This window comes from Melozone crissalis, unplaced genomic scaffold (assembly GCF_028551555.1).
Source record: "Melozone crissalis strain CALT ecotype California unplaced genomic scaffold, PUWL_Pcris_2 ptg000034l_1, whole genome shotgun sequence".
In the NCBI taxonomy this organism is placed as follows: domain Eukaryota; kingdom Metazoa; phylum Chordata; class Aves; order Passeriformes; family Passerellidae; genus Melozone; species Melozone crissalis.
The window spans coordinates 14,105,909-14,131,031 of NW_026535812.1; the positions used below are offsets into that span (position 1 = coordinate 14,105,909).

Sequence of the window (25,123 nt, forward strand, 5' to 3'; positions counted from 1 at the left end):
ATATCCATGTCCCACATCCATGTCCCCCCATATCCATGTCCCCATATCCACGTCCCCGCACCCGTCTCCCCACGTGCTCCCTTGCCCCGCCCACTGCCCCGCCCCTCCCACCGAGGCCCCGCCCCCTCCGGCCCCGCCCCCCGGCCCCGCGCGACACCCTCTCTTCCGGCGCCGAGCGGCGCTGGCGCGTGCCGCGCCGCCGTCACTTCCGCGCCCGCCCCGCCCCGCCCCGCTCAGCGCGCCCGGCGCGTGCAGCCGGTTGGCGGCCGATCCGCTCGCGCCTCGCGAGGCAGCCGCGCGCGGCGGGCGGGGTGGGGGGGGAGCGCCGGTCCCGCGCCGGTCCCGCGCCCGCCCCGCCGGCGATGGGGCTGCGCTGAGGCCGCCGGTGAGTGGGGCCGCGGGACCGCGGGCACGGCACGGCCCGGCAGGTGAGGGAGGGTCCGCGGGCCTCCAGTGACGCCCGCAATCTCCGCCGTGCCGGGCGCGGCACGGCCGCCCGTAGCGTCCTTCAGCCGCGCCGGCCGCTGCTCCTGCCGCGGCAGTCCCCGCGGGGCGGCCCGGCGCGGACGCGGGGGTTGTGGCGGGGCCGGTGCCGTGGAGCGGGGCCCGGGGCCGGGGCGCGCGTGGCCAGGAGCGCGGGGCCCGGCGTGTGGCGGCCGCCGGTGTCCGGACACGTGCGGCGCCGGCCCGGAGGCCAGGCCGCCCCCCCGCCTTGCCCAGGGGCCAGCCCGGGCTGTCGGGGCCCCTCGGGCAGCTCTCCCGTGCCGCTCCGTCCGTTCTTTCAGCCCGGCCCGCGGCTCTGCCGGCGGCCCCGGTTCCCCAAGAGCGCGCGTTCCGCCGCCGCGCACACGTCAGCGTGTTCTGCAGTGGCGGGGTCGGTGGCGAGTGCTGCTGGTCGAGTACCAAAGAGAAACTTTCGCAGCTCGAGATGAGGACTCAGTGCGTCTCATCCTTTTTTCAGCACATGAGTCAGTGCATGCTGCTGCTGCTGCTGCTGCCAGAGGTTCCAGAGCACGGTCCCTCAGCTGAGCCGAGCAGCCGGGGATCCCGCACTGCCAGCACCTCTGACAGCCACTGCGCCATCCCTGAGGGCAGGCCTGTTTGTGCCTGTGCAGGGATAAACAGCTGCTAGGTGAATTAAACACTGAGAACCTTCACAGAATTGATACTGAAGGTGAAGATTAACTTGAGTATGCACAGCACTGGCTCTGAAAGCCTTCTGCTACCATCAGTGCTCTGGCTTGCCTGCTGGGATCAGTGTATCCCTGCAGGTGCTGCAGTTGGAAGAGACTTTTGGAGCCCTTCAGGGAGCTGAGGTAGCATAGCCTCCAGCAGTGGGAGATGTTAACTCTCAACTGTGCTAACATGAGTGCTGATAGTTGTCTGGCCACGCTGGCTGGCTGCTTCCTCCTCTGAGGTTGCTGGGTTAGAATTCGTTAATGTGTTTTCTTTGCAGTTTGCACTCACTGCAATTGTATGGTGTTTTCTTAGCAGGGGCAATCAAGATTATGTTTCATTTAGTCTATTCATTACTCTAACTGGTTTTTTTTTCTGTTGTAGGTGACTCAGCTGTTGTATGTAGGAGATTTGTCCACACACTGGCTCTTCAGACAGGTTAGCAATATTTTTCAGCCATCAGTTCCATCATGTTTGAAAGAATTCCTATTTTTACCTTGTCTTAACTTTTTGTACACCAGTACATCCTGTAGAATATTGATTTTCATGATCTTGTGAGAAACAGTTTTTTTGACATTATTTAAATTTATTCTGTTGTGATCCTTATTCTGTAAGTGTGGTCCTCATAAACTTAATGTCCCTGTATCAGTGTCATGAGTGACAGCAGTGTATCTTTATTGGACATCTACTGAGGAAATGTTTGTCTTGGTATTTGGCATGGCTATGTACTGCTGCTTTTGTTAGCTGCTTTTTCTGGTTAATTACAAGTACAGTTTCACAAAGTTTAAAGAAAGTATGCTGTGTAAACTTTGACCTGTACAATTGACTTGGAAATTTATTGGTGCTGATCTAACCCTCCTGACTTCTAAGAAGCATATCATTAACATGATTTAGTGAAACAAAAATGTCATCTCTTGTTGATGTAGTCACCTGTGGGAAAGAGCACTGGCTTCTGGCTACATGGAGTGTTCCAGTGTGAGCACCTAGGCCAGCTGTGAGAAACTGGTGTGCTCCAAGGTTATCAGTTTTTAAAGTGCTTCAGAAAATGAGCAAGAGAGATATTTTTTTAACTGGTTTTGGCCAAGGCTGGCTGTCTGTGGCTCAAGGAGTGCAAGCAGTGAAAGGGGTCTGAGCAGTTCTGCAGACTCCAGCAGAGCTGCTGGGCAGCAGCTGCTGCTTTCCCAAACAGCTCCCAGGAGCAGTGGGGCTGTTCCAGGCATGCTTGGTGCCTTCCTGTAGTGCTGTCTAGACTCTGAGCTTGTTTTGCTCTCCCCACTTAATGTTTTGGTAGTTGTCTTCTAGGATCAGGCATCTGTTCCTGTATTTGTTTTTCATTTGTTGCTGGTCTGTGGAGGACCTGATGGCATTGGGAGGCACTAATTCATGCCTAACCTGGAGAGGTCCCAGCTGCCTGGTCAGGAAGCTGCAGTGCCTCCAGGGGAGCGTGGGGGCTGCCTAGCAGGAAGGGAAGTTGCATCATGAGGTCTGAGTGATTGAGAAACTTTGTGATTCAGTCCTCTTCTGCTCCTCTGCCATGTGACAGGCATGGCACAGCTGACAAGCTATTTTGCTGTGTTCCTAATAAATTATTTAAAAAGAAGGAAATAAATTTCTGTGTTGACATGGAACCCTAAGATTATATTTTCTCATTTGCCTTAAAGAGGTACTATCCTATTGTTTTCTGTGTGGAGTGTAAAACAACCAACAGGACATTGATTTTCTGTGAGATGAAGACAAATTCAATTTATTCTGTGGAAGTAAAATACCTTTATATTGTTAAAGCCAGGTCCAAGTGGAGTGTCCAGGTCATAGAGGAAATCAGTACTAGAGCTGGGAGCTGACATGGAAAGGTCAGGTTTTCATCAAGCATTTTGACCATTGCACCCTTGTTCCTTTTTCTGGAAACATTGAGACAGCGTTTGCTTTATTTCTGTAAACAACAGAAATTGCAGCAGGGGATTACTTTGATTTAGCTTGTCCCAGGTCTGGTGTAGGAATTATTACTTCTGTTGTGATAAATGTCTCTATTGAGTGCTGTGCTTAAGCATCTTCAACTGCAGAGCAGGGACCAGGGTTGTAACACCTTCCTTATTTCATGTCTGTGTGGTAGACACATGATGGATGCCAGCATCATAAAGTCAGCCCAGGACAGAACCTGATGGCAGCTGGCATGGAGAGAAGATGTGTCATTCCTTTATTGCCTTGTCCTTTAGCTAAATCTTCTAAAGCTCTTGAGTTTTGGAAATTAGAAAAAAAAGGGTTTCCTTAGATTGAATTTACTCAGTGCCCAAACCTTATCAATGGAATGTGAACATAAGTGTTCTGCCATTCCTGGCTCATGTTCAGGCTCATCTCTTCAATGTCTGCAAGAACTGCCTTGGAGAAAGAGCTTGTATTTAAGTGCAGGCTTTTTTGGTCTCCACAGCTTGGCATCTCCTATGGTCAAACCTGCTGTGGGTCTGGAGTGGTGCTGTTGTGCAGATGAGTAGTTTTTGTGGGCTTTCAGTGGCAAAAAACCTGCCAACATTCTGACTAGTGCTAGGATATGGTTTTGATTAGCATGAGAAAGTTCATACAAGACAAATCCTAGTTCAAAAATCCTAATTTTACAAGAAGACATTGAAAAAAGTGTTTTAAATAACAGTAATGCTAAAATGTTTCCCTTTCACTGTTACACAATGAGCTAAAAATAGTTTTCATTCATAAAAAAGCTGCTTCCTTTGTTAAATAATCTGCATAGCAGAGAACAAAAGTTCATTTTGTAGTAAACTGTAGCTGTGTTATAGCTCCAAATGTGACACCTTTATTCCTGATTGAAACAAGACTGTAAACTTTAATTTTTGGTAGCTGAAAAGCAGGCTTAAATAAAAAAAGGATGGGTGTTCACAATTTCTGTTCAGGAGCTATGGATGTGATCTGCACAGAAAGCTGAAGTTCTGTGTCTTGCAGCTCCTTTTCTAAAATGTATAATTTCTGCACCATCTTCGTGGAGCACTGTGCAGGGCTTGGGATTTTCATTTTTTCATTGTGTGTTTTTCATTTGAAAGAATTTGGCCCTTTTTTAAATGGTTCTGCTTTATTAGAATTGTGTCATTGCATTGTTCATCTTAAAACAGCTCTTTGGATGTGGTAGTAGAACTGGTGGCAAGTCCATTACTTTTTAGTTGGATTGAGATTTTTTATGTGGTATTTAAGACTAAAAGATCATCCTTCAAAATCAAAATACACAACTCTCTTTTTTTGACCTTTAGCAAAGTTAGATGGCAGTGATATTTTCAGTTTAGAGGCTACATGCAGTAACAAAAATGGCAGCTCCTTCAGATTTCATTCTAGCTAGAAGATGTCAAAATGGAAGGTGATAAATGGCAATGGCTGTGAAATCACAGCTGATTCTTTTAAAGGATAGGAGAACAGAGTAATGAGAAGGGTTAGGAGTAAGCAGCTTAACTGGCTTGGGATGAAGGAAGAAAATATCTGTAGAATGTGAAATTGAGTCAGATTGTGAGGAACATCTGAAAAAGACAAGTAGGGGCAGATATCACAAAGGGTACAGTGCAAATGGAATGGCAAGTAGCAAGAGACATAAAAGTCTCAAGCTACCTGTGAAAGTATCTCAGTAGTAGTAAGATTGGGAAATGCTCACTTGATTTGGTGGGGAGAGCCCAGGCTGCAGGAGCTGCAGAACATCTGAAGGGTTTAGTGCCTATTTTGCTTGTCTTTCACATAGTGTCATGCAGGTGCTCAATCTTGTGAATATTTGTGACAAGGTAATATTTTACACTACAGCATTCTTCCACTGGATGTTTCTGTGTCAGCTGGCCCTGATAAGTTTCACTGTACAATTCTTAAGACTGCTCAAAAATATTATCTAGGACTACTCAGCAGTACTAGAAGGCTGGCAAAGGATGAGTCTTCAGACAGTTACAAAGGAGAAGAGCTGAGGAAGGTGAATTACAGTCTGACAGTTCAGTTTGTCCCAGTTTTTTCCATCAGTTGAGATTAATAAGCAAACATTCTCTTTTCAAGTGCTTGGAAGATACAGCAGCATGAACTGATTTGTGGGAAAGGTGATTGTGTCTGGAGTCTTGATACCTTTTTACTGCAGAGCAGAAGGCTCAGTGGCTACAGCAGAAGCAGTGGAGGTTTAGTCTCCTGAACTGATTGATTGAAAAAGGTTTTCCTCATTTTAATGGCCTCATAAGTAAATGGAGGCATGATCTGGGGGTAGATGATCCTATCTGGAGAACTGTAATTAACAATTCTGTGTTAAAATGAGAAGTTATGTTGAAGGATTCTGTCCTGGGTCGTGGCCTTTAATGAAAATATTAGTCAGCTGGCTGATTAAATGTGCTTATTAAATTCTCAGGGACTGTGTTGGAGGACATGATGAGAGTTCAAAATAACCTGAAAAAATCACACAACATTCAGTAGGGACAAATGCAGGTAGTGCACTTAGGCAGGAATTGCCAGCTGTTGCAATGCAGGGTGAACAATAACTGGTTACCTACCAGAAGAGGGACTTGGGGGTGTACTGGATCACAAGCTGAACATGAGTCAGTGTCATGCTGTTTTGCAGAAAAGGCAAATATCTTACTGGGATGTTTTAACAGGAGTATTGTCTGAGAGATGTAAAGTTTGATTCCATTGGCTTTGTTTGCTGTTGATGTGCAGTCTGTGCAGACAGCATCAGTTTTGGGTGCCAAGATTCAAGAAGAATTTGGACCACTTGGAAGGAGTTCAGAGTAGAGAAATGAGAGTAATCAGAGTTTGAGAAAGCAACTTCATAAATGTGGAAGAAAATCCAAGTTATTTTGGCAAGAGATGAGGAGTTTAGGGGGAATGTAAGAGATTTCAAGTATTTAAAAGATTTGTAAGAAGGAAGTGCTATTTTCAGTGGCCATGATGGGCACATTGAAGTGGGATTAACTTTCATCAGAGAAAACACCAATTAAGTTTTCAACATTTCTCACAGTAAATGTAGAACTTTAAGTCTTTACTTGTGGCATGAAGAACAAGTTCGTGTTCTTATAATGTTATGATCTTATAATGTTTCTCATCCATAGTTAAAAGGTCCACCTTTGGCTTTGAGGATCTCTTTGCAGTTCCCATACTGTGGTAAATTCACCCTGCAGGGATCCTCACTATGTGAGGATGGACCCATTGCAAAGTGGAATGTCCAGCTGTGAGTTTAGCCATGCTGTTTTATATATAATTGTTTTTATGCACTGTTATCATCACTTTTGATTGTCTGCAGTAGTCTGTGTGGCAAAACAAAGGATCCAGATAATCCTTCTATTTCAGCAATTGATTTATAATGTAACTGCAATGTGTGAAAACACTTCAATTAATCCTGTGCATTTTGCTGCCATATCATGTCTCCAAATCATTGAAGAAAAGTACAGTTACCCTCATGAACTCTGCCCTTAAGATCTGCTATAGTGCTTCACATCAACAATAGCAAGAGCTTATTTTCTGGAAGCTGCATTTAGTGCAGCAGCAGACAGCAGTAGCTGAAAGGCCAATGACAGGGATAGTGGTTGGCCTCTGGTGGGGAGATTGTACAGTTGAGTTGCATTACCTGCCTGACTTTACCTTTACCCTGTAATATTTACTGAACTGTTTAACTTTTGGGTGCAGGTTAATTTCTTGAAAAGCCCTATTACTGTTGGCTAGAGAGTTTTTTTCTCTGGGGGGTGGGGGTAGTTTTTCTTACCTCTGTTTCTCAAACAGGGATCTGTTTTTATCATACAGACATGGGGGGTTCTTAACACATCTGCTGTTGTCACCAAGTTGTGAGAGCTGGATCCAACGTGCAGTGAATTCAGAGGGTTGTTCCACTGGCTTGAGTGGCCTTTGGCTGAGGGTGCTGCTGCCTGAGAGTGGTGCCTCTGTCACTAGACCAGTACTCCAGATCTGACAAGCCAGCAAAATGTTCTTTTCAGACCAACTGGTAATTCAAATGGAAACATAAAAGGGCTGTTAAATGTGCAGTCTTGCAGAGTGCATTCTTTAGATTAACCCTGTCTTCAGTTCAGCCATTTAGTGAGGACCTCAAAACCTTAAGTAGTGCTTTGAGAGAGGATCCTGACATTATTTTCCTGCATCATAGCCATGCTTTATTGCTAGAGGCAGCCCACTGAGCCTTAATGCTGGCAATATTGAAGACTTGTGTTTGGGATAATGGTGTTGATTCCAGTTCAGACAGCCAGACTTTAAATGCCAGCAGTGTATGGTGAAACACAGCTTCTGCTGTGTTACAGTTGTACTGTTGTGATGGCCTTCAACTGCTTGGGTGAGATCAACCTGTGGTGGAGGGCTTGTGTCTGGAGCAGAGGCAGATGTAATGTGTCTGAGTGAACTGGAGCACTTGGAAAACCATTGTTGTGCAGTCTGAGTAGGTTGAAAGTCTACTTGTGCTCCTAACTTCTTAATTTTCCTTAGTTCATCTACAAATTCTAATTTTTGATAGCCATATAATTTGCATTTGTTTATGAACTTGTCTTCTCTAGCAGAAATAACTTCAGTAATGAACAGGCAAAAATAAGAACACACAAATTTTACTACACAAATTGCATGCCTTTTGTAGGGTGAGAGCACAATGGAAAATAACTTAGAGTCTTGTCACTCTGACAGAGTCCTTACTCAGTAGTGTACGGATGGATCTGTCCTTATAGCACTCTTCCTTCTGCCACCCTTTCCGTTACCCAGCAAAATCCCTTCCCCAGTGATGCAGGTTTTTTAAATAGGGAGATTGTTGGCATGATTGCATTCTGAGCATGTGTTATGGAGGACTTGTATGCCTTAAGCTGGCACTGCCATGCTGGTAGCATTTGTAACCCCAGTTCTTACCCTGTGGTCATTTCAGTAGTGACTGTCTGGTGTGTGAAATAGTGGCTGTCTCTGCTGGAGATGCTGTTCCACATAAGTCCATTGCTGGAACAGGTCATAGAAGTCCTTGGGACTGATTTCAGAGCAGAGTATTTTGAATTAGTGCAGTCTGCCCCTTGCATTTAGAACAAAGGTGTAGTCTCAGTTTCGTGCTTGCTGTCATCCTCTGCTGGCATAAATGTCACTATAATATCTTAAATGCCAGAATTGTCTGTGTGGCTGAAGTCTGATAACACTTGTCTGTACCATGGATGGGTGTGGTGGCAGAACTTGTGCAGCCTTGTAGTCATCAGTATTGCTGGTTGGTGAGGTACTGTCAACAGAACAGTGTATTGGATTGAGAATATTTTGGTGTGCACTCTCAGAAAATACTTTTTGTGGCCTAGCTTAATGGAAGTAGTTCACCTTTTGTGAAGGTCACTTATTTTAGAGGCTCATTTTTGGTAGTGCAGACATTGTGCTATATGCAGACAGTTTGCTGAGTTTATGGGACAATATCTTATGGTGAATCATCTGTGTGGCATTTTGCTCTATCCTCCCATCTTACCTTTGCTGGATTCCTGAAGAGTGTGTTTTATATCTGTGTGTCCCTCTATCAGAGAACATCCTCATTCTTTGATTACTAATCTTGATTTTAGCTAGGCTAGCGTTTTTCAATTTTGAAAGTGTGGTAGTATATACAGCTATGAAAAAGAGCTTGGTACCTGTAACATCAGCCTGAAAGATGGTAAAATCATAGTAACTGGTGATTGATTCCTTTCTAAGTGTCCCAAAGAAAGGAGATATGTTAGAGCTTCAGTCTTTTTCAAACATTTTTGATTATTTTGCTTATATTCAGATAAAGTAGTTTGGCAGTTTGCTTTTCCAAATGCTGTAGGCAAGGAGAAACCAGAGTGCATGTTCATAAAGCTGATAGATTGAGGGTCAGAATAAGGGCAAAATGAATCCTCTGTGAACTCAGGAGTTCTTTGCAGGATGATGGCAAGCTTAAAATGTACCACAAAATAATTTCTAAAACCCCAGGAAAAATCCACTTAGTAATAAATAAAATGGTAGGGTATTTGGCTCATGAAACTCTTGAACTGCAAGTCCCTGGGACTGGAGAAGGTGCACTGGGGAGCATCATTATGTCACACTCTCTGTGCTGTCTCCTTGACTGCAGGGGAAATGCACATTTGATGTGACCTTTCTGGGCCATTGTTTGTTGCTCTATTAGCCTTTCTGTTCTTCCATGCCACTGGTAGAGAGTATGGAGTTAAATGCCCCAGTAGCTTTAGTGTAAGTGAAATTGTGGCAGTCCTCAGTGGTACTTTAGGAAGCTGACCTCGATTTCAGCTAACATTTATGAAAAAGCAAGGCTGAAGGGGGAAAGCTGGGTCGAGCATCTCGACTGGAGCTATCTGGGAAGAGGCTACTTCTGAATATTTGGCTAGACAGTGGTGATATTTCAGTTAGTGAGGTCAATGCTTGAGGAAAAAGCACTCCTTGATACACTTCATGTACTTGAAACATTTCAGTCTTTCTCAAGGAAACTTTCCTCCTCAGGGGGGAGAAGATGGATACAGTTACACCTCTTAATTCCATAATAAAAATTTTTATAGCTAGGAAAGAAAGAAAAGTTCTAAAAAAGATATTTCAAACAGAGATTAAAATGTTGCTCTAGACAAGATATGTTAAAGCAGAATTTCTCCTTTAAGGTAAATGTGCAGGATAAAAGTTAACTATAAATGGATTGATAAGCAAAAGCTATTACTTATAGTAGAAGTAATATTCAAGACCTTTACTGATGGTCATTAGGACTGAGAAGATTGCAGCAGTTGAAGGGATATCCCTTGTCAGATTTTTGCAGTCTCTTTCCATTATACAGGAGGGGTCTCCCACTGCTGATGCTGTGGAAGTCATTCCCAAGGGGCACAGAAGCACTGAATAGTGTCATTTAAACAGAGCTATTTAAGGCAGTGATGAAGTATATTGTAGTAGGATGTGGGAAGTTAATTTAATTTCATGGATTGTAGAAGCCCTGCTCTGAAATACAACTGTTTACTAAATCTCTGAAGCTCTTCTGAATTTGTAGGACTGTTCTGAATGACTGGCACATAGTAGCTAGGTGGATGTGGGCCAGGGTTTACATTGCAGGCATGGAGTTAAATGTTACAGTCCTGTATGTCTGTTCTCTTCTTGTCTTTGTCAAACTTCTTTTCATGGAAATAGAGTGTGCAGCTTTTCCCCCTTGATTTTTTCTTCTTGCCTCATATGGTAGTTCTGAGTGTAAATTAATCAATTTCAGGAGTTAAACTGTCAGGTTCTATAAATTCCTGTGCATAAAAAATTGTCCTGTACAGCAGTTCAATCCTGGGATGGAACTAATTTGCAGATTTTTGTGTTAATTATTTCAATTACTGTAATTTGAGATCAAAACAAATACATTGTCATATGTGATGTCTTAACTTGAATCTATACAGTCTTTTAACATTAATATTTAGTGTTGTTATATGATATTTAGAGTTTTAACAGTATCTGTCATGCACAGTATTTCTATTGATTGACAAGTTTGCAGACAAGAGCTTTTTCCTTGAAGTGTTTCTGATATAAGTTAAGTCAATGTATCACATACACTGTGGTACATTCAAACTTTGTGTCAATTTATTACAACTAGTTTAAGAAATTGTGCTTTCAGTAAACAGTAGAACCCACTGGTTTAATGTATACATTTTCTTACAGAATACATTTTTAGAAATTAGTACAATTCTGTATATAGTTAGTACAATCTATTATTAAGGAATATATTCTTGTGTACTTTTAGTAGTTACATAGTTGAACTTTGGAATATCTAAGTTTTGCATTTTGGCTTCAGGAAATTGAAGAAATAGTGCTGCTTTGTCTGAGAATGCTTTGCTGAAAGCAGTGAAAGGTATAAAGTCATAACTAGGATGGGAAGGGATGATGTGAAAGCCAATTGCTTGCTTACCATGAATGTGACTGCTGTAGTCATAGCTGTGTGCCACTATGTGTGGTTCTGAGGAAGCAAAAGTTAAATGTCTGAACTTCTGAGGAAAGTTCATCTCTTGTGATTAGTCTAGTGGTGTTTGATGATCTCCTTGCAGACGAAGAGAAATTTGATTCAAATGTTCTTATGTTAACCTCAAAAATATTTTCCAAGAATTTAAGAGGAAGAGGAAAAAAAGTCATTGCCTCCTTTTATTGAGCATCCATACTACAAAAGCAAATATATCCCAGGAAGCAGATACTCTACATTGCACAATAAGGCGGCAGCCACACAGGAAAGGTTGGGCTCTTGGCACAGCCCCTGAGGGGAAATGCTTCCTTGAAAGGACCCATTGTTGCTGGGTCTGGGTCTTCAGACTCCCAGTTCTCCGCTGGAGTGGCTGCCCGGCTCTTGGTGCTGGGATGGGGCATCTTTGCCATCCCCATTATCGAACCAGAGTAGTCTTGGTTATTTAATCACATAGAAGGGCTGAGTAAAGTTCACACCTCATGTGAGAAAAACCATTTCTTTGGAGCAGCCTCAGTGCTCAGCTTGAGAGCTCATGCTGGGTGTAATGGCACCGTGCCTTACCCAAGATACTTGGAACAGTTGAACTTTCTCTTCCAAGAACAAACAAAACATAATCTGTGAATTCTAACCCAAATGTCTGGTATACTCTTCCAAGAGACAAAAGAACTAATAAGCATCCAAAATAAAGGTAGGCTTTGTTGGATTCCCTGACTATGGGACAAGTCTTCTTTCTCTCATGTCAGTTAGGTAAGAGGTCCAGAAATCTGAAAAGAAATGGGTAAAGACTCTGTTTCTGTGAGCCTGAGAGTGGGAACAAGCTTTGGGTGATTGTGAGTTTTGGTGTTGGGTTTCCAGTTGAAAATTTTCATTAATGTGAGTAGCTGCTGCTTGAAGTAAGATAAATGAGATGGTGGGAAAGTCAGGTGATAAAATGCTTGACTAAGTGTCCTTGAGATGACCAACAGCTTTCCTCAATTCTCTTCCAACATATCTTCTTCATTGCTGCTATATTAATAACAAATTTCTAAGTGATCTGAAAATAATGATCTGAAGACTGGTTACAAAGTAAGTTTTGAATGTAGTATTGGCTATAGTACTTTGTTATCATGATGAATTGACATACTGAGTTTATTGTTAGATGTAGAATTATCTTTCCTTAATGTAGCCCTTACTCTACTATAAACATTGCAATTGCTCTTACAGCCTGCAAAAAGTATACTTTACAAAGAATACACTCTACAAATGTAAATACAATTTTGGTTTGGTGATTGTTGGATACAATGGTCTTCCTTAAGCCTAAACACAGAAACAAAAGCTTGTATTATAACAGAAAGCCTAAGATGGGAAGTGATAAAATAGGTATTGAGTGGAGGGCTTTGTTAAAATTTAGCTCGTGTACTTGTAAAATTTCCATGTATTCATTAAACTATTATGTCATTCTTATTGTTAGAGCTTGGTTAGTTGACTAAAGTGTTAAGCTTTGTTTGTAGTACAAATTACAACCTTAACTCCTTTCAAAATGCAGTTGAAGGATTTTTGATCTTCCATAGTTATTTTAGTTTGTATGTCTTACCCAAGCATCTGTTGTACATTATGTGGATAAGTTGGTATTTAAGGGTTCAGCTGCAGGGTATGCAGAGCTGTAAACTGCATCAGCTCCCATTTCTGTAAGGTGCATTTCTTCTGTGAGGCTGCCTCTCAAGTAGAGCTTCTCTTGTGTTTATAAACCACATGCTTGTAAAAATACAGATATATTCAAATAATACTGAATGCTTTACAAGTGCATTACGTGTGTATGCTCATGGTAATGCATATTGAAGCAAAAGTCATAACCTTTTAAAGTCACAAAAATGTGATAGCCCCAGGCCTTTGAGTGGGATGAGTTTTGTGTTTTGGGGACAGGCAAAGAGGCTCTCTCGTGTGGGATCAGGCTTGCCAGGTGCTGTGAGATGGCTCTGGCATTGTGCTGCTGCTCAGACATGGATCCTTCCAAGTCCAGGGTGTGGCAAAATCCATCTGGCACACACCATGGCTCCTGTCCTGGCTACCTGCAACAGTGAGGCAGAATCAGAGAAGCAGAAATGTAGAGTGCAGGCATACCTGTGTACAGAAGCTCCTTAGAGACTGAGAATACAAAAAGAGCAACTCAGAAACTCTTTCCTTAAAGGATGCACAGAGACTAATGATGGATCCTGATTCCAGACTGTTCGGTGATAAGAGGTCATGAGGTACATTTTAGCAGGACTTTCTTATAGCTGTTTGAATAGATTTCAAGATTTTTAATTTCAAATGTATTAAAGTGTCCTTCTTTCATTCTCAGTGGCTGCAGATTCTGCCTGTCTTGTTTCAAAAGCTGCCAGTGGAGAAATTTTAGGAAATAATACATTATTTTTATAGATGCTAAAGTAGGATATCTTATGTAAAAGAGAAGGACTGGAAAGTAAATACAGGACTTATGTCCAAGACACTGTGGGCAGAAATCTTGATTCCATCCCTTGCAAGCTGGAAATGTTGTGTCCAAATTTGCTTTTTTGGTGATTGATTTTTAGCATGTGCAGCATATTATGAAATATGTTTTGAGAAGAAAGTCCTTGTAAGCATTTTATAATCTTTTTTCTTAGCCTTGTGTCAAGGAAAATATGTATTTCCTCATGTCAAGGAAAATGAATGGCCATCACTTTCTCCTAATGGTCAGCTGTCGCCCAAGCTGAGTTTTCATCTTTCCTAAGAAGTCAGATGTATTTTCAGATGGAATATTTTCTTAGAAGATACATTCATTCCTCTTCTTGGCCCGTTACAGTTTGAGCATTTCTTCAGTTTTAATTTCATTACTGCTGGTATGGCAGTGATTGAGCATTAGCTGGTGTTTTGTGTATGTGTAGCAAGTCCTTTACCTCCATTTTGGGCCCATTGCATGAATCCCAAAAACTTTCACTATGTTTGGAAAGAATGGACTGTTTGGTAAATGATCTCAGTGTGTGTGAATCTCATGGTACCGTAACAAGAATAAGCCCTAATGGTTAACATTGCCTTTGTAAGGTCTATTCCCTTGTAGGGTTTATTTCTTCTTGGGGTAAATTGTTGAAAGTGTGGCTCTAAAGTGCAGAAATTTTGAATTTCTGAGTGACTAAGGAATGTTTGGCTTTCAAGTTGTAAAATAAACCCTTTTTTTTTTCCTGTGTTTTGGCAGCTATTTGGGATAAAGTTGAAGATGATGCCTTTAAAAGTTTTTTATTCAGAAATATGAAAAGCTTTTTATGACTTTGAGCTATTTAGAAACTTAACTTTTAATAACAGAGGTGTAAGGTGGCTCTTAGTGGAGGATGTACTTGTTATAAGTAAGTTCTGAAAGAGGAGTATTAGTCCTTTAGTAGCCTATTTGGACCCAGGAGAGCACAGTGAGTCACTTACTAGGACAGTAGCTCGGATGTCAGGAATGGGAATTGTGTTTGATTGTTTTCCAGACAGGTCAGTCAGGTTTTTTTGTTATTATTTTCTTCCTGTATTAGTTTACTTTGTTTGATTTATTTATTGAGAGTAATTACATAGGGTGCTGAGGAAGATTTACTTGTATTAATCTTTGCACAGAGGTGAATTTGAAGTTTGACTTCTCATGTGTCTCTTGCTTTTATTGTCTGCCTTGCTACACCTCTTGGTTTGCCTTTTGTATTCGTACCAAAGCAGAGCTGGTTGAGCCTTCCTTGTACAGAAAACGACCTTGTTTCTGTGATGTTCAGGTAGCGACAAAGTTCACTTTCTTAGCTTTACAGCACTCAGTCTCTAAAGGTCGTGTGCTCTGGCGTGTGTGATTGCTTCATTATGCTGTGTGCTAAAGTGCAAAATGCCGAGAGTGAGAAACGCGTGCGTTTCTGACCCGCTGCCTTTAGTCCTCAACATGAGCGTTGTTGTCTTCACTCCCAGGGCTGTAAATACAAGGAAGGGTTTGGTCAGGAGCATAGATGCTTTTGGCTGGGCAGATAGTATCAGGGCTTGTGCACAGCCCTGCGAGTGTCTGCAGGCTCCCGGGGAGGCATTTGTTGTTTGAATAGAAGGAGCTGGACCGGGCGGCCGATGCCTGGAAGCGCCAGCCCGGCCACAGTCCTGCAATTGTTCGGCCACTCTGGAGGGAAGAGGAAAAAAAAAAGCATTCCAAGCAGTGCCAAATTTTCTTTGATATGTTAATCTTTTGATAACAGTTTGAAAAGCCCTTGGAGACTTTTTTTAGATTTTAGACAAAATAGTTCATTTGTCAGGACTTCCCTTGTAGATAGGGTCTCCGTTATTAAGAACTGCCTCGCTAACTCATGGTAACAAAAGCAAGTGCAGAGGACAGCTGCTGGACTGCTCATTGGTAAGAGAAACTATTAGTTATCACAGGACTTTTTACAAAAATCTGAAAAGAATAAAGTAGGGAGCATTTAAAATACAAATGTGGAAGTTTACTCATGTATTTTAAGCAGACAGATGATAAGACCATAAGCAAAATTAATAACTTGATAATTTTTTTATAGGTATCCATACATGGATTTTATTAAAAACTTCAACTTTGAAAAATAAATTTTAAAATGAGAAATTATGGGTGTAAATTATCCTGTGGTTGCAGGAGTTATCAAAAGTTTCTTCTCTTGGAGCTGTAATTTGTCCAGACTTTAAAAATTTTCTCTTGAAGCTATGAAACTGCCACTTATGTTGAAAAACTGGAAGAATAAACAACATGTTTATTATTTGTTTATTATATGGCAACAACATGTGTATTATTTAGTTTTTAAGGATTGTGGAATTGAGACAAATGTTGAAGGCAACACAGCGAAGATTGTCTTTGCTTCCCAGCCCAAAAATCAAACTCTAAGGGTAAAATTTGCACTGAAGTAGTTTACTAATTATGCCAGCTGTTAGAAAACTACCTTGAGGTAAGCCAGTAGTCCTTTGAAAGTGTGTTTTGCAGAAATCTTCAAGTGTACTGATGGAGACTTGCTGTGGTGCTTTTAGAACAATTTCCTTAATAAACACTCCATAACTTCACTTGCACCTCTTATACTGTTGCTACATATGTTTGTTACTTTCAAATATTTTGGTACAATTGCTTGTTATTCTGGTTTAGTCAGGATAGGTGGACAAATATGGAGTGGTGTAGTAATTGAGAAAAAGTGAAGCATTTTCTTCATTGTGAGGGATGCATATAGTTTTAAGCTCTGTATACTGCTGTAATTTCTTTAGTGATCCAATTTGTGATTTATTTTAGCCCCAGAATAAGTATCTTATTCAGACTTAAGTGTCAACTTAGGTCTGAGGCTGCAGGTGCTGCTGTCCTGCTCACAGCTGCACACTCTTCAGGACAGTTACAAATTAGAAATGGTGTTCAACTTAATTTTTATATACTGTGTTTTGCAGAGTTGGAGATTTACTGTTTAAGCTTGTGACTCAAATGTATGCTCTTAGAAGTACTTAGAGTTCAGACACTGTTCAGCTGATCTCTAGACCATTTGTTAAATTTATATCTACATTGTTACACAATGTTGCAAGAGATTTCATTCTCTGAATCTCAGTGGCAAGCTGCCTTTTCTTACAGACCTTTTTGATATTTCCTACTACTCTGGCTCTAGAATGTGCTTAGCTATACAATAGCAATGCAATAAGTAAATATTATGAGTGGAGTGATAGTAACTTTCAGCATTTCCATTGGTTGTAAGTCTTCTTTCTTGAAAAGGTTGCTATTTTCAATTTGTTAAAAGGGACAGAAGATTTCTCTGGCTATTCACTCCTGGGCCAGAGAGAGGCTGAGTGGCAGCCTGTCATGTGCATCAGAGGCACATTATATTTGGCTGTTCCCATGTTCATGTTGCTTATTGCAAGTAGATTTCCACCTCACTTCAATTTGAGTACTAGTAAAATGTCATACTCTCGTACTTGGTCTGGAAAGACCAAGGTTTATATTTAAATCTTTAATTTAAAGTTTAATGTTTAATTCCATCATATTGTAGAAGGAAGGAAGTAAAAACTGAAACGCAGATTGCTGAAGTCTCTCTGAATTGGTAAGGTTTTTTCAGTCTGTCCCAGCAGCCTGAAGTCACCCAAGGAGGCAGCACCATGTAGTGGTGTTCAACCCCAGCTTTCAGCAGGACATGGGGCACAAACCACAGAACTTACCCATCTGAACTCGTGGTGACATGCTTGGGCTGATGGTGTGCCAGAAGAGAGATGATAGGAGAGAGAGAGTGCAGTTCTTTCTTGTGGAATAGGAATAATTTTCATGACCCATCAACGAAGAAAATATTTCTATAATGCTTTTTAAGTTTAGAGATTTGAATTGGACTTTAATATGGAAAATTACCAGCAGTATGTGCCATGTTGAGAGCGTGTGTTAGTTGAAGGTTGTTCAGTAAATGAGTCTGTATAAAATAATGCAGATGGAGCTAATGATGTGAGTCAGAAATAGCCTCCTAATTCTCCTCATGTATTCCCTGTCTGATTCCACCCAGCTGTTCAAAGAGCTTACTGAATCACACGAATTATTGCTAGTGCTGAGATTTCCTTTCATACTTTTTCAGACCCACAACTTGATGTTCCTTCCCATTGCCTAAATGAAGGCAATTGCACTTCTCTCTCACACTGCCATGGTGTCCCATAAGGTCCCATACTGGCCAAATGGAAATCTCAGTTGAGATCCATTGATCTGGAAGCTATTTGCATTTATTTTTCTGCCTGGTGCTTTCCTATATCTAGTTCTTTCTTGATGTGTCCATCAAGGTTGGAGAGTTGCCTGCAGGACCCTTTTTGATGTTACTGTACATCATAGTGTGTACTTGTTTAAGAGCAGAGCAGCTCAAGTATGCTTAACCTAATAATTCTTTCCTGGACCTGTGAACTCTGTTAGGAGTATAATTCTGTAAATACACAGAACATTCTCTGACTGCATGACTTCTTGGTTGAAAATGTGATTTGTATGGTGTACATAAAGTTGTTTGAAGTAATTAATTCAAAGATTGTCCTCAGGAGCTTTCTTAGCAGTCCTGTGTAGATTTAGGACAGATTTTAACTGGTTCTATGTATATCTTATCTTTCCCAGGATAGAAAGCTCCTTAGTTAAGAAAGTGGCAATTTAAATGACAGTGTGGTTTAGAACTTTAATGACTTGTGTGGCTTAATTTCCAAGTAAATCTGCAGTAAAATTATAGTATAGCAATAGAAAATTTTCAGCTTAACAAGTCAAGGAAAGTGTGAGCTGATGTTCCAATCCAATGTTGGCAAGTTCTCTCCATTCAGAACAAAATGAAAGCTGTATCAATTTATGAAGTACTGAGCTTCTCACCTGAGACTCAGCTTTGTGCTGTGATGCAGTTCTCTCCTTAGTGTGTTTCTTCTACTAGGACCTTATTCAGCAGTGGGAATAGATTTCTGAGGAGATCCAGTTTTGCGTAGCAAAAGAAACCTTTGCTGTTGGGTTCCTGCTTCATTGATTGGGTTGAGTGGGAAGGAGATGGTGGGTGGCAGAACACACAGTGACTGTGATGCTGTAGATAAGCTGCAGGAGATGGGAGGAGGGACCCTTTGAAGCTGGCATTGCTGGTGGATGTGAGTGCAAGGATCCAGGGGCTGGCTTTGAGAGCATCTGACTTGTAGTCTGGAGATTTGGTTTGTTAAAATGTTGGGGAGTTAATGGCAGAGAAATTGGTAGTGATTGTACTTATCAACATTACTTATTAATAATAACATGTACTTATTAATAATAACAGCCTGGAAAAGGACAATTAGAGTAGCTGCTTGTGCTGTGACTTAATACTTGAGGATTGGTTATAAGCTGTGGTAGTAAGTGCTGTCTTCTGAGAGATTTATGTATGTGCAGTAAATATAATTGAAAGCTGTACCATGTCAGTGCAGAGAATTATAATTAATCTATGTCTTGGCAGGTGAGCACTGGCTGTTTAGTGATTTTAATTGTGGTAGTTTTTTGTTCCTGTGCATTAATTATAAATTGTATACAATTAACATATACAGGGGTGCCCAAATGAGGTTAGATGCAGTTTGATTTTCAAAAATTTGGTGGTTTTGACATGGTAGTTTTGATTTTTCTTGCTTATGCAATGAGGAAAATTCTGATAAGCCTCACTGTATTTAGCCTTAGTTTGTAGCTCTCCCCTTTTGGAGTAAGGATCTATGTGCACTGCATCCATCTTGTAGACAGTGCCATATTTTTTTCATGCCTTTTCTTATTCATGAAAATCGTGATCATAACCTGTCCTCAAAACACCTCTCAAGATTAGCAACTGTGAGAGATTTTGATGCAAATTGAATAGGAGAGGAATTGGAAAGAAGGGGAAAGACTGACCAAAAAGCATGTCTTGATTTAGAAATAATGAACTGGGGACTAAATGTTTTGAGCAAGTATTTATTCTGCTCAGATGAGAAGTGTAGATCTCAGGGGTACTGTGCCTTTCCTCTTGAAGGATAGCCTGACTTGTGAAAGCATCTGATAGGAGCTATTACATATAGAGTGATACAAATGTCTAATACTAACCTACTTCTTTTAACCTTTTTTTTTTTTTTTAAATTTACATTTCCATCATGAAGTTTGTAGAATGTACCAAAAACTGCTTGCTGCATGTAGAATGTAGCTGAGTTAAATTGGTACAAGCTGCTTCTTCCTCTTTTAATGCCTGGTGTTTATGCAGTCTTTCACTTGTATTTATCTGATGTTCCATCATAAAGTTTTATAGACCTCCTTAGATAGTTTCTTCTAGAAACTAGTAACAGTGCAAATTGAAGATAAATATTAACTTTTGGTCAGTGTTGTGTTTTATATATGTACTTACCAAAAGTAACTTGAAACAACATAAAACTTAGGTGTAAAATCAGTAATGTTGTTTTCATTTTTAATTCTTGTCTTGTTGAAGGTCTTCCATATCTCAAGTTGAGAAGTTTCATATCATACTAAACATGGAGAAAGAAGAAAAGAAATATGTCAATAAAGCAGAGGAAGATGAGATGGTAATGAATTCTGTTAATCTTTTTTTATACAATGGAAGAAACACATTTTCAGGGTTTTCTGCTTAAAGGGGGCATATTGCAATGGGAAGTGGATTGTCTCTGTTTAAATCAATTTAGCAATTTTATGAGATTATCCTTGGCAATATTTTTTGGTATTAAGAAATTAGTCTTTGGATAGGAAAGGTTTTTATTAAGGTCAGTAGTCCAATAGATGACACATTTTGGTGCTTAACATTTCCACTTTTACAGACGAAAATTGAAACAAAGTGAGTTGTGTTTTGTTTTTTTTTTTTTTATTATTACCATTATTTTGTTGTTCTTTGGTTAGTTGGAGTTTCTTCTGTCCAAATACTAGAGAATTTTTGTTGTATTTTAAAACAGGTTAATGCTTCATAATGTGATTCAAAGCAGGAAGCTTTGACAGGAAAGTACTAGCAGCTACTCTTTCAATTTCTAGCTCACTTGGGGTTCACAGGAATTTTTCTAGTTCATTTGGTATATATAGGGATTTTTGTTTCCAAAAATGATAGGTTTCTGTGACTGTTCTGTCCTTGTCCACACTGCTAGGAAAAGTAGTTCTTCACTAGATAGCTCTAATACAGAAAGTAAGCAAATGCATCTTACAACAGGAGATGCTTATGGCCTGATCACTAAAGTTAATTTTTTTTTTTTTAGGAAATGATTTTATTTTCTCCTGAAAAGAAGCACTAATTTTTCTCACCATCTTTCACTCACTTATTTTTATTGCTGAAGAGAAAATAGGCTTTATTTCTGCTTTTTGTCATCAGAGAAGGTGGCAAACCAAACTTTTGAAAAGCGTTTTCTTAGGAAAGGAGTTTAAACTATTTCTAACACTGTTTAGTGAAAAGTTAAAAAAAAAATCCCAGAAGTTCATGTCAGTATGAACAATGGGTGGGACTCAATGGGAAACTTCATTACCCTTTTACAGCAGGAAATATAATCTAATGATGTAATGTGAAACTCAGGAATGTAAAACAGTGTCCAGTAAATCACAAAATCATTTTCTGTTCCTGGCTGTCATCAAGTTAACTTGGTGCTTGCACACTGAATACTTGGGGGTTTTTTCATGGGAAAAGGATTTTTCTAACTGGTGCAAGTTACAGTACCTTAGAGTGTAGCCTGGAGTTTGTAAAGTAGTGTTTCTTGTTAAATAGCAGGCAAACTAAGCAAAATTCTCTACTAGAAAGTGATGTTTGATATATTTAGGGGCTTTTTTAGAGTATAAAATTCAGAGTATAGAGTATAAAATTCAGCCTGCAGTAGTAATTCAAAACGGAATGCTAGCTAATTAAATGCTATGTCATAAAACCAGCATTTGACAAAACCACACACTTTTGCTCTTAAATGTTCAGTTGACTTGTGCTGTGTCATGGTCAAAAATGTTGTTCCCTGAGAGTTAAGGCAGGTTGTGTTGCAACCTCAGTCTGAGCAGTGCAGAGAGGAGACAGTCTTGCAACGAAATGTTTTACACAGGGTGGATGATCTGCCTCTGTCAGGCTTTTATTGGTGTTTATATTTCTGACTAAGCAAAACAGTGTTCCTTTTTGCTTCTACTCCACCATGTATTAAATCTTTCCTTCCTCCAGAAAAGAAAAAAGAGGAAATGGCTTTGAAATTTGATTTGCTTTAAATACTGCACATTATGAAAAATTAATGTTGGCATCCCAGGCACTGTAATTAAGAGAGTCATCATTACTTGTTTTACTGCCATGCAGGAGATCTATGGCTACGATTTGTGTCGCTGGAAGCTGGTGCTGGTTACTGTGGGAGTGATCTGTTCTGGTGGATTTCTTCTCCTCCTCCTCTACTGGATGCCCCAGTGGCGTGTGAAAGCGACGTGCAGAAGGGCTGCTCTGAAGGACTGCCAGGTGGTTCTGCTGAGAACGACTGTAAGTGTGCAGGGGATGTGCTTCTCCCTGTTGGCAGCTCCTTCTGGCTGCTGGGGTGCAGCAGTCCCTGCCTGCAGTTTAGACATGACTGTGCCTTACAGCAGTGCAGAGCAGAGCTCCTGGGGAATGACTGTGTGGGAAGGCTGACAGCTGTTTGCAGTGGGCATTCCGAGTCGTCTGCCTTGCCGCTTAATCAAATACAGCAATGGTGTTGTCATCAGCAGTTACAGAGCAAATACCTTGTTCCTATAAGCTGAAACATGGTTTCCCCTCCCTTATTCTGGAAAGATAACATTTGTTGAAGTAATGTATAATTGCTGACCCAAGTGCAAAAATGTGCTTTTAGAATTGTGGAGAGAAAATTATTCCTAAGGTAGCTGATGTTAACATGAAGCTATGTTCTGCAATTCTGTATGGGCTCTGCTAATCTATGATCTGTGATTTTGCTACAGCTGATTTAGTAAAATGCCATTCAAATGCTCTTTCAGCTAACTCATTTCCCCTCCTCTTTTTAAGGATGAATTCAAGATATGGTTTTGTGCAAAGGTCCGCATTATGCCTTCCTTGGGAGCCAATCCTTTACAGAATCCTAACCCCATTGTGCACAAGGTTTCAAATGGCCATGCTGTTCATTTCTCTGAATCTGCTGCAGAAGAGAATAAAAACGATTTGAGAAAACATTTGCCTGTAAGTAAACTTGCAATACTGTGCTACTGTGCTGGCTGATTCTCAGATACTATTGAGAATAAACACACAGAGTCCAGTACATGTGAGCTGCTGCTTTTGCTTGAAAGGCTAACTCATTTTTGAGTGGAACAGAAATCTCCTCAATAACCTGTTACTGAAAATTGTGGAAAGCTTAAAAGATTATGTTGAAAGAAAAGTATTCATTTTTCAGTGAAACTTTTCTAAGTTCAGCTTCTGTCACCCCTCAGAATAAAGTCAGTCAGAAGAGAGGTGTTAAGTGGTACCAGTTTGACATCTATGTTTTGTTGCCCTTACAGATTCGTTACTTCACACATCACAGTGTGAAGTATTTTTGGAATGATTCAGTTCAAAGTTTTGATGTTGTACGGTAAGAACACTTTTTTCTTATGTCTTGTGCTTCAAACTGTATTTAAAAAAAATAAAATAGCGTGCCTAAGAACATGCTGAAAATTGGTGTTATTTTCTGACCAGCTGTTTTAGCTCGTTTAGTCTTTGTTTGAACCATAGTGAGGGCAGGAGAATTTGGAAGGAAGGTATTTGTTTATTCTGCCTTTATCAAGTGTGATTTGTGTGGGGTGACAGGCTGCATGCTTCTGCAGGCTTTTTTGCCTGTTCTTGGAGTTACTTCAGAATCAGAGCACCTGTTCGTAGACAGTAGTCCTTCTATAAACACTCAAAAGCTTTGCTTATGATGGAGTAATTTAGTTTTTTGTGTTGCTGAGCTAGACCCAAAAGGAGTGTCTAGGAAGAAGAGGAATTCACCAAATACCTTTTTTGCTCATGTTTGTATATGTCTGTTTCTGTGTTTTAGTGCAGTTGGGCTGCATCTGAGCCATCTCTTGTTACTCTTTAGTAACAAAAACAGGTCTATTGCACTGATAAAAAATGTCTTTTAGTGGGCAGCACTAGCTTGTGATGCACTGTATTTTCTTTTATCCAGCAACACTGTTGCATGATTGTTAGGGTTGAAGAAGAAAGTTTTTCTTTCTTTGATAAGGCCATCTCATAGTGCCATAAGTTAAATGAGCACAGGCTTCTCCATTTTTGGCAACTGCCCATTGAAACAATAAATTCAGATCACCAATAAAATCTGTTTTAAGCTTGAATTAGTAGTGTTCACTGCATTGAACCACCATGTGGAGATGGGTTTTTTTCCCAAAAAGGTGTGTGCAAATAATATGGAAAGATATCAGCAATGAAAACAATTTAGAGAAATTGCTGCAACATAAGCAATTACAAAACTGAGCAGTCCTCATCTGGGAGGGTGGTGGAAATGTCTCAGTTCTCAGGAGTAAGTAATTAAAAGTTTTGTATGCATTTTTTGTGCTAAGTCTCCCATGAAATACAGTTATGCAGGTAGTGGCAGTCATCATTTTGCATTGCAGGCTCCTGTTTTCATGCCTACAGTGCCCCTAATTTAAACTGTTCAAAGGGAATGGTTCCCACAGATGAGATTAAGAAACAGTACTTGTATGTTAAAAACAGGTATTGGAAAAAAATCATATGACTCCATGTGTTTAGAAAAAAATGTTGTTCCTTAGCATTAAAGCAGTGACTTGAAACTTGGCATTTGTGGCTTTTTGACTGTGCCTTTTGATGTTCTTGTGATAACTCAGCCAATTTATAAGCCCTGGAAAAATCTCAGATATGCCTGTGAAGTTATGGGAGCATTTATTCAATCACATTCTTGCTGATAAGCCAAACTTTCCTTTGTTTGATGTATTAGCCATGACTGAGCCTGGCCACTTGTTTAGTCAGGTACAGTAGCTGAGCTGGACATGATTCTTTAGCTATTGAATAATAAAGAGGAGAAAGAAGTGGATCTGAGACATACTGGATACTGTTAGAGCACTAAGTCACTTTTCCACAAGGTCAGATAAAAATGCCAGTTTGTTACAACTTTCCTCTAAAGTATATGGTTGTGTGGTGAAGTACTAGATACCATGTGCAAAATAATATCTGAGCTTGTGAATGATAAATATTCTGAAAAGTCTTGAAAAATTTGTCCTTCTCTAAGATATGTCTTCTTATTCTGCCCTTCCGTTTATATGTATAAACCAAAAATTGATATTACCTAATAATATGGTAGAACATCAAGTTAATGTTTATAAAGAGAGAATCTGTGAGACAGAGATCTGTATAGTAAAAGCCTTAAAGCAGGCAGCACATTTGTAGTTGTGATCTGAGCACAACCCTGCATCATGAGGAGCATTCACTGTGGGCTGCAGTTACTCCAGCACTCAGAGACAGAGCAGTTTGATCACATCATGAAAGGCTTAGTACAACACAGAAGGGGGGCAAATTAAGATTTCTTGGGCAACTAATTCAGTAATGAGAGCTTGAGTTTCATATCATTGTTCTTTTTATATTACCATAATATTAAGATCACTGTTTTAAACACAGGAAATGCAAGTGTAATTGTTCTTGGACTAAGTCAGGC

The 25,123-nt window shown here is 40.4% G+C and overlaps 1 protein-coding gene across 2 annotated transcripts in view; it reads left to right on the forward strand.

Moving 5' to 3' along the window:
- Positions 1 to 317: 317 nt before the first annotated feature.
- ATP13A3 (ATPase 13A3) overlaps positions 318 to 25,123 on the forward strand; it is a 54,947-nt gene continuing 30,141 nt past the window's right edge. The window contains exons 1-6 of one of the 2 annotated variants that reach the window (XM_054282453.1): positions 318 to 385; positions 1,561 to 1,614; positions 19,972 to 20,065; positions 21,802 to 21,975; positions 22,492 to 22,662; positions 22,980 to 23,050. In XM_054282453.1, coding sequence (XP_054138428.1) covers positions 20,015 to 20,065; positions 21,802 to 21,975; positions 22,492 to 22,662; positions 22,980 to 23,050 — 467 coding nt within the window. In that variant the 5' untranslated portion in view covers positions 318 to 385; positions 1,561 to 1,614; positions 19,972 to 20,014. Of the gene's footprint in view, positions 386 to 1,560; positions 1,615 to 5,039; positions 5,123 to 19,971; positions 20,066 to 21,801; positions 21,976 to 22,491; positions 22,663 to 22,979; positions 23,051 to 25,123 lie in introns of those variants that run through there. The other variant, XM_054282454.1, reaches the window with a different exon arrangement.